The 9,474-nt window shown below is 39.6% G+C and overlaps 1 protein-coding gene across 1 annotated transcript; it reads right to left on the bottom strand.

Annotated features, from left to right (window-relative positions):
• Nucleotides 1-1,367: 1,367 nt before the first annotated feature.
• LOC126912246 (uncharacterized) lies at nucleotides 1,368-8,788 on the bottom strand. The gene is made up of 8 exons (XM_050703730.1): nucleotides 8,097-8,788; nucleotides 7,622-7,655; nucleotides 6,971-7,158; nucleotides 6,302-6,481; nucleotides 5,379-5,479; nucleotides 4,274-4,444; nucleotides 3,508-3,670; nucleotides 1,368-1,824 (listed from the first exon to the last, which is right to left on the bottom strand). The coding sequence occupies exons 1-8, from the start codon at nucleotides 8,134-8,136 to the stop codon at nucleotides 1,637-1,639; spliced, it is 1,065 nt and encodes a 354-aa protein (XP_050559687.1). The 5' UTR covers nucleotides 8,137-8,788; the 3' UTR covers nucleotides 1,368-1,636.
• Nucleotides 8,789-9,474: the final 686 nt, after the last annotated feature.

A 9,474-nucleotide genomic window follows, 5' to 3' on the forward strand; every position in this document is an offset into this window, starting at 1 on the left:
TCACTTACTAACTCACTCACTCACTTACTCACTCACTGATGATCAACAAAATTGTTAAGGTACTTCCTGAAGTTAGCCCCTAGTTAGAAGCTTACATACCAAATTTTAGAAAAGTGAAATTTGGTATGTAAGCTAGTATTAGTACCCAAACAACAAAAAAATCCTAAAACTTGGAACTTTTACCCCCCAACCCCTTAAACTAGGGGGTGAAAGTTTGTTTCAGACTTCCGCAAATTTTGACGGTAGAGGTCTCAATTCGGCGGCGGAGAGGTAAATCTTTTGATAGCGTCGTATAAAAAGTGCTGCAGTGTATATGAAAAAAAACCGAAAGCTCTCCTCTCCCAACTTTCCCTCCCACACCCCTGTATCTTACAAATAACAGCACGTTGAAGAATTCTGTTTATTACGGGATCATGTTGAGTTAAGTAGTATGCAAGTAGAATCTGAAATAGGGAAACTTAATTAAAAACTACAAAAAGAAATGAAATCCCACAAAAACATTTCATGTTAAATATTGCCAAGACGAGACCATATAGCTCGCACTGTCAAAAAGTAATCAGATCTAGTGTGGAGCCAAGTTTGTAGGCGTGCAAACTGTGGACGTAACTAGTGAGTTGGCCGCATTACTTTTTACAAAAACTGATGAGGTGACGGCTTATTTACAGGATAATTTTGATGGTATTTCAACTTTTCTCAAAGGCGAAAATTTTGTGGTGAACCTGAGGTTTAAGACGCGTCTCATACATGCGTACGATTGCTGGCTTGAAACCTACCAACGGCAAGTACCAATTACTTTTTTCGATTTATACATACTTTCTAATATTAGACACCACTGACAAACGGTTAAGGAAAATGTCTTGAGGAAACCTGGGCTTATAACTTCTAATTATGAGTTTGAAATCGCCAACCGGCATTATTATTTATTTTCTTACGCAAACAAATACTTTTGAAGATTTTATCGATTTGAAATGTCGCGTGACGTCACTGGGTACGTTTTATTCTTTGAAATGACGTACTTAGTTAGATCCCACTCTAGTATAGGATCCCGCCATACAACGACCTTCACCGGTCTGGTTAATGGATGAAAGATATTTTTTATCAAATAAAATAAGTCAATAAATATATTGCGAATGGGTTGTCTAAAAAATTTCAGTCCAGAATATGATTACTTACCAATTAATTTTTTTTAATTACACTGGCTTGGTTAATTATCAAATTCCATTCCAATCGAAAATATGAAACCTATAGATTATACAAACATTAGGTTAACTATTTATTTCCCTTCACAAGTCTTGGGTAGGCAGGTATAAACAGGTAAATCATGCTAGTAACTTGCACCGGACTGATTAATGAATGAAACTAAAATAAAAATAAAGATAATTTTATTACGAACACGGTGGTATAGGGTTGTTTGCAAAAAATCCAGTCCAGAATTGCGGTTGTTGAATTTAAAAAAGTGAAATATTGCTGCGAGTGAATACGTGCGAAAAATCATATTTTCATCATAAGCACAAAAAAATCATAGATACCGGTATCTATGAAAATCGGCGAACATCTATTTTTCATCTACCTAAATGTTAGGGGTAGTACAACCCTATTTTTTTTTATTTTCCGCGGACGAAGTCGCGGGCAGAAGCTAGTTTTTAATAAAATCTCCATGAAAGTCCACATTTGTAAACGTGACGAAGTCACTGATGCCACAGGATTTGGTCATGTCCACAGGAGAGACTGACACTACCCCTCTCAGATAGAAACGGGTAACGATCCCCTTGGCTTCAGGAAACATTAATCCCGCTCCACTGTTTCCTTGGCATATTGTCGTACCTGAAAAAATAATTTAACGCAACGTCACGCCTTTTATCCCCGAAGTGGTAGGCGGAGTTGCACATTACGACACGTAATACCGCTACACAATGTACACCCACTTTTCATCATCCATGTTATGAGTCCCATGTAATAGGGAGTGAGCCTATTGCCATATACCGGGCACATTTCCAGACTCCGTGCTACCACTGAGAAATTTTCGAAAAACCGAAAAAAGCACAGTAGTACTTCGCCCGATCCGGGAATCGAACCCGAGACCCCTTGCCCGGCAGTCACACTTGCAACTACTCGGCCAACAAGACAGGAAAAAACTTAGGTATATTTTTTTTCAAGGTATAAGCCGGTAAATGAGCAGACGGATCACCTGATCGTAAGTATACCAGTAGTCAATTAAATACCAATTACTTAACCATAAAAAAAACAAATGGGGCAAGCTAAAAAAACCTTAATTTCGATTCAGATAAAACCTACTCTAAATTATGATGAATGCTTTTCTAAAAACCACATCAAAATCGGTTAAACTAATTGTCAAAACACGAATTTCCTTCCTTCTTTTTTAAGCCAGTTATCAAAAAAAAACTAAAGCGACAATGATGTTTTATTCTACAAATAAATGACTCAACATAACGGATCTTCGAAGAAATTTTCGTGGGAACAAGAATGTTTAGATTTTCCTTAAAATAATTTTAGCCATATATGGGCGTGAGCGAACGCAAAGCAGTGCGGTGACGCGCGCGCCGCGATTTGACGCGGCGGCTATGTCCTACGTGCATGTGAATCGTTTCGTTTTGTTTCTGTTTCCGACATTATCCATTATCCAACAAAAATGTGACGCCATCGCGTCCAGTTCGCTCGAAAATAACGGAGAGATTATTTTTCTTTTTTTTTGAAGAAACCTTTCCTCACATTAGGATTTTCTCCTGTGTTGCTACCCGTTGCGCGGCAGCCAGTTGCCCAGCCACCGCACCAACCGTGCAGTCAATATATGATATCTGAGAGTGCGGATTCGAAACCTACTAACTGCAAGGACCGATGTGACATTTTCCGAGTTATATGTACTTTCAAAGAAAATTTAGGCACCACTGACAAACGGTGAAGGTAAACATCGTGAGGAAACCTGGGCTAATTTCTAATTATAAGTTTGAAATCGCCAACCCGCATTGAGCAAGTGTGGTGAATAATGCTCAAACCTTCTCCGTGTAAGAAGAGACCTTTGGTCAGCAGTGGCCACTGATCATATAGACTGTAGGTCTAAATCGGCTCTTACAACATCCACAAGAGGAGTATGGATGGATATGGTGACAAGTACCTATATTCTTTTTTATGGAATAGGTGGCAAACGAGCAAACGAGTCATCTGATGGTAAGCAATCGCCGCCGCCAATGGACACTTGAAACACCAGAGACGTTACAAGTGCGTTGCCAGCTCTCAGCTTTTTGGGAGTTAGGAATTTAAGGGTTGTTGTTCGAGAATCGGGGATTGGGAAGATTGGAAAGGGGGGAATTGGACCTCTGGTAACCTCACTCACACAACACAAGCGTTGTTTCACGTCGGTTTTCTGTGAGGCCGTGGTATCACTCCGGTCGAGCCGGCCCATTCGTGCCGAAGCATGGCTCTCCCACATTTAAACACACTTTTAAAAAGGAGTATGTTACTCTGCTGTCACCTCCCTTTGTTACATACCATTTTGTCTTCCAGCACAGAACTTTTCATACGTCAGGTATCCGCCAAAGGTTGGGTATGACGAGCTGATGCTGTCTAGACATTGCGCCATAGATATATATGGCAGTGTCTTAAGCACATGATGTCTTCGAAACCCTTTAGTAGATGGTAAAGATAAAGGCACCTGAAAATCAAATATCACGTCACATCAACAGCCTATATGTGGCCCGGAGCTACAGACTACTTAGCGGGCTTAGGAACGGGGTGGTTTTTAGTCAGTAAGAGTCTGACACTCCCTCTCGCCTCGCCAAACGGGAGAACTCATTGGATGATTTTCCACCCTTAAAAAAATCCCTATAAGTGGCCACTGCTGACCAAAGCGCTTGTTGTACGGAAAAGGTTTGAGCATTAATCACTACGCTTGCTCAATCCGGGTTAGCGATTTCAAACTTACCATTAGAAATTATAAACCTATGTTTCCCTCACGATGTTTTCCTTCGCTGTTTGTCAGTGGAATCTAAATATTCGTAGGAAGTACATAAATATAGTTATGTATTTCCTGTACTGTATGTACCAATGCGAGTTATATGTATTATCTAAGATTATTTAGATACCCCTGACAAACGGTGAAGGAAACCTGTGCTTATAATTTCTAATTAAAAGTTTAATATCACCAACCCGCATTGAGCTAGCGTGGTGATTAATGCTCAAACCTTCTCTGTGTGAGAAGAGGCCTTTGGTCAGCAGTGGCCACTAATAGGCTGTTGATGATAACGAATTGACTTACCATCCCTAATCGTCCGTCCTGTAACTGTCTTCCTCGATGATGTCCAGAATTTAGACAAATCGGCCTCACTGTATCGGATAGCAATGGGTTTGCAGTTGTAACTAAAGCAATATCTGCCTGTAAATAGTTCTGTAGTCCACGGAAATCTTCAGGGAATTTTACGTTGGTTACCTGTGAAAATAAAATCATATTTCATCCACTTTTCTGTAAGTTTGTTCAGTAGGTATGAGGAAGATGGTATAAGTAATATTATGAGTCATAAGACTTTACTCGACCCAGCAATGGGAGCTACCTTTTTTTGATCAACAGGGGACCTACTCTAATTCTACGAAAAACTAAGTTCGCAGATTTCGCACTGCAATTCCATTTATTGCAAACTTTTGTGAACAAAAATGAACGAATGAAATGAAGATAAATAAACAAGTTTAGATTTGAAATTAAAAATAAAACGTTATTTTAAGTAATTTCATGGCCGAAGATAAAACGAAACTTCGCATTTGAGAACCGGAGTTCTACTGATGGCGCAAATATTTAGCAAGAGATGTTTTGTCCACCATCCCTTATCCATCACTGCAGCTGCCGAATACAGTATGGAGATCACTCATATGATTTAAATGAAACTACACGTATTACTAGTCCACAGAAACATAAATACAATTAAACATTTCAAAGAAAATGAATGATAATATCTATCTAGACTAATAAATAAAATATTTTATATATTTGGTTTGTCAGTCCCTCTATCCTCGCTAATCTCTGAAATGGCTAGACCGATTTCGACGGTACTTTTATTGGCAGGTAGCTGATATATCAAGGAGTAATTTAGGCTACTTTTATTTGCCATTGGAGCCAAGCCACAGGCATCCAGCTAGTAACAGACAGTGAAACTATCGTTTTCTTTTTCTTCTCTTCTAATAATATCTTCTGATTAATTTCGATGCGGGATCCAAGACAGTCATTCATTTCCCTGGGACGCGCCGGAGTTCAGAGTCCGGTGTTTTCATGTTTGTATCTACTGTAGATCCTGGTGCACAGGAGTTGCAGCGGTATGGGAGGTTGTGACGGGCCTATCCCATATTGTTTTAGTTACAAATAAGATACCTACCAAGTTACCATCAGGATCTCCATTCTGGTTGCTGATAGTTATGATATAGTACTCTATATCTCTAAGCCTAGCTCTCTGCTCGTCCCAGAAACAATGGGCGGCTGTAAACAAAGAAGTCAAGGTCATCATCTAGAAATAACTGAATGAAGGGTAGACTTGGGAGGGTGGTTAATGAAACACTGTACTGAACTTGTCTTGTGTTATTAAACGTTGCCCCACACTAGGATTGTCTCCTGTATCGTGAATGTGTTTACAAACATACAAGTTCACATACACATGACACCCAGACCCGAAACAACAATCTGTGGATCACACAAAGAGTTGCTCCGTGCGGGAATCGGACACGCGACACGTTACATGGCAGCCAGTTGCCCAGTCACCGCGCCAACCGTGCAGTCATAATAATCGCGTATAAATATAAAAAAAAAACAATCGCTAGTGTTGCTTTAAAAACTTGAATTTAAATTTTCATTATTTTAAATCGCCAATGTGCGTAAATCAAGAGTGGAGATTAATGCTTATTCTTTCTCCGCGTCAGAAGAGACCTTTGTTTAGTAGTGGCCATTTATAGACTTTTTTTTGGGACAAGCCCGCCACAACCTCCCATACCATGCACCAGGATCTACAGTAGATACAACAAACACCGGAAACAAATGAAAACGCCGGAACATTGAAGTACGGTGCGTCCCAGGGAAATGAATGACTGTCTTGGATCCCGCAACGAAACAAATCAGAAGATGTTATTAGAGGAGAAGAAAAAGAAAACGATAGTTTCCACTCCCCTCAGTGAATTTAATGCAGTAGACAGAATGAGTTAAGCCTTAAGGCACAAAAAAGACACAACTGGGAGAAGCCCAGTCGCCAAGCACCACGGAAATTTAACTTAAAACTATATACTAAATGGCTATAGCCATAATACCCACTTATAGGCTGTTGATGGTGATGATGATGATGTTGACTTAGCCTGACAAACATACCAGATATGACCAAGTTTCTTCTAATAACCGACCCGGTACAGAACTCCCTCCCATCATTCCACTGTGGAGAGCGAATCGTCACATGCCATGGAGGTACAGTGGCGCCCTCTGTCATAGTGCCACAATCTGTAATAAAAACACGTGACGTTCTTATCTATGCCCACATATAAAGCTTTTTCCAGCGCCTTCGTCCGCGTTTCCGTGGGATAAAAAGAAGCCATGTGTCATGCCATACCGTAATTTACCGCTGTTTCAAATTTCGTCCCGATTCCTTCAGCCGTTTTAACGTGAAGGAGTATCAAACAGAAATACAAACTTTTGCATACAAGATAGTAAGACGTATTTTTTATGTAAGTAATCGCCACCGCCCATGGACTTCCGAACCACCAGAGCCGTTACAAATACATTTTCGGCCTTTTTGGTGACAGGAATTTAAGGGTTGTTGGGGAATCGGTGATTGGGCTTACGGTAACTTCACCTACACAACGCGTTTAAATGTTTTGCGTCGGTGTACTGTGAGGCCGTGGTATCACTCCGGTCGAGCCGGCCCATTCGTGCCGAAACATAGCTCTCCCACACATTAATAGTATCAGAGGATTAACACATAATACTTACTTGTGCATTCAGGCATTACTCCAAACCATTGTCCCTGCAAACATATAAGTGTCTGGTTGCCCACCATATCATATCCTGGGAGGCAGCTGATGTTCAGCATTGCATACTGCAGGGTGTCTCCAGGCTTGGCTGAAGGGAAGCCGGCCACTTCATACCGACCGTTATCAGGGTCTGAAGGCAGGGTGCAACTGTCAAAAATAAAATGTCCATTTTAAAAGTACCTAAGTAAATGGAATGGGGCAAAAACTAGTTTCTGTATTCTGTGCTCGTGCCTAAGTAGAACAGTATAAAGGTAAGTCCTCAGACCGACAGATAAAAATAAATTTAATGCTAGCATTTAGCCCAAATGTGATGAAGCGTGGCTTTCCTACACTTATTATAAACTACTATCTAATTATAATCTTATTATAAGCTGTATTTTTGTTCACCAGATGGTGCCTCTCGTTCTTCGTGCCATAGGGAATTAGCTATGTCACACTATTGGACGTTTAATATTTGATAGCTGCTGTAATTGGACAAAAACCCTCTTTCTACATAAGCATCATCCGAGGCCTTAGTACGTGTTTGTCTTACATTGAACAAGATCGAAATGAAACTGCATTTGGCGCTCTGATTCGTTGATTCATTGGTTCATTACTTTGAGCTACTTACCTTTTCACAATTTGGCTGACGGCACCATTTATTACTGAAAAATAAATATAAGTAATTTTTAAACTAGATCAACCAAAACCCAACGGTATAACTTGAGTTTGTTTTACTTTTAAACATGAAACGTTTACCGCATCCCTCCAATTGGTTGATTCATTGGAGCCGGTCAATCAGAGCACTGATCACGGTAACGTTTAATCCCATTAAATGGAAAAGCCCTTTGGTAAGCCTTCATAATTGCCCATGGACACTTGAAACACCAGAGGCGTTACAAGTGCGTTGCCGGCCTTACTTACTTAATTAGGAATTTAAGGGTTGTTGGGGAATCGGAGATTGGGAAGGTTGGGAAGGGGGGTTATTGGGCCTCCAGTAACCTCACTCACACAACGAAACACAACGCAAGCGTTGTTTCACGTCGGTTTTCAGAGAGGCCGTGAATAAGGGATTAAAAAATAGGTGATACTTAAGTTGCACTTACCAAACATAAGTATAAACATCAGTTTCTTCTGATAATTCATTTTTAAGTTCGCAGTAGTATATATCCTTTACTAGTTACTCCCTCTGCTCGGCTCCTTTTGATTGTAGCGTGATGTTTTATAGCCTACAGCCTAACTCGATAAATTGACTATCCAACACAAAAATAATTATTCAATTCGAGTTCCGAAGATTAGAGTGTCCACATAAACAAACTAAGTTTTTAGCTTTATATATTGAAGTATATAGATTAGTATATAGAATACAGATATTAGTAGGTACCACAGGATAACTTCTTAATAAATATATACATAAGTATATAAGGTGTTCTAAATGTATCTGCCACGGCTTTAATGGGAAGTAGTGTTGTGTTTGAAGATTACAATAGTAAATATAAATTATTGATTATGAGTTTTTTTTCATACAATAATTAATCTACGTATGAGTTTGTTATGAAAGAACTATCTCTTTCACTGTCTTTGTCGTTTCGTCAATGAAAACAATTGATAACAATTTTATTGATATGATACATCGTGCGTATTTGTGAACCACTTTATATTATGCAGAGTAGAGTCAATGTTTATTTAACTTCTTCATGTTCTCAAATTGAATTAACTGGTCCGCGGTACGAAATTTCTTCACTATTGTAATCTTCAAACACAACACTACCTCCCATTAAAGCCGTGGCAGATACTTATACGGATCCCAATAACCTACCGATCGGTAGATTTGCCTACCAGCGGTAGAATTTTGACACATTTTGTATGGAGCTTATGTCAAAATTCTACCGCTGGTAGGCAAATCTACCGATCGGTAGGGTATTGGAATGCGCCGTTAGAACACTTTATACATAATGAACTTTTGTATATTTATTCTAATTGATTTATTGTAACTGTAATATATAACACGAATGTCACCGCGATCTACAATAAAACGCTAGTGTCTGTCGGTTCGACATCCGGGCTACAACTAGGGTCATATATTGATGTCAATTTATATCGAAATAATGTTTTCCTGTTTAGTTTGCTATTCTCTTTTTAATTAATACATTTATTTTCCTTAATATATACTTATTTACTATTTTTTCTATCTGTTATTTGTTTATCACTTACTTACATATAGGAAAAATATATTACACTATGTTAACTTAACTCTGCCCAGCTCCTATTCATTCGAGCCGGAGCCCTGGTAAACCCGCTAGGTAGTCTGCAGCTTCGGATAGTGGGCCCCATCTGTGGTGGTCTGATGGCTCTTTGAGACTCGGAATGCGACGCGCCACACGCACGGGTACAGAATTGCCTAACAGTACATACATACATAACCTCACGCCTGTCTCCCATGGAGGTAGGCAGAGGCAATGGAACGCCAATTGCTATGATTCA

This window comes from Spodoptera frugiperda, chromosome 24, assembly GCF_023101765.2.
Source record: "Spodoptera frugiperda isolate SF20-4 chromosome 24, AGI-APGP_CSIRO_Sfru_2.0, whole genome shotgun sequence".
NCBI classification, from domain to species: domain Eukaryota; kingdom Metazoa; phylum Arthropoda; class Insecta; order Lepidoptera; family Noctuidae; genus Spodoptera; species Spodoptera frugiperda.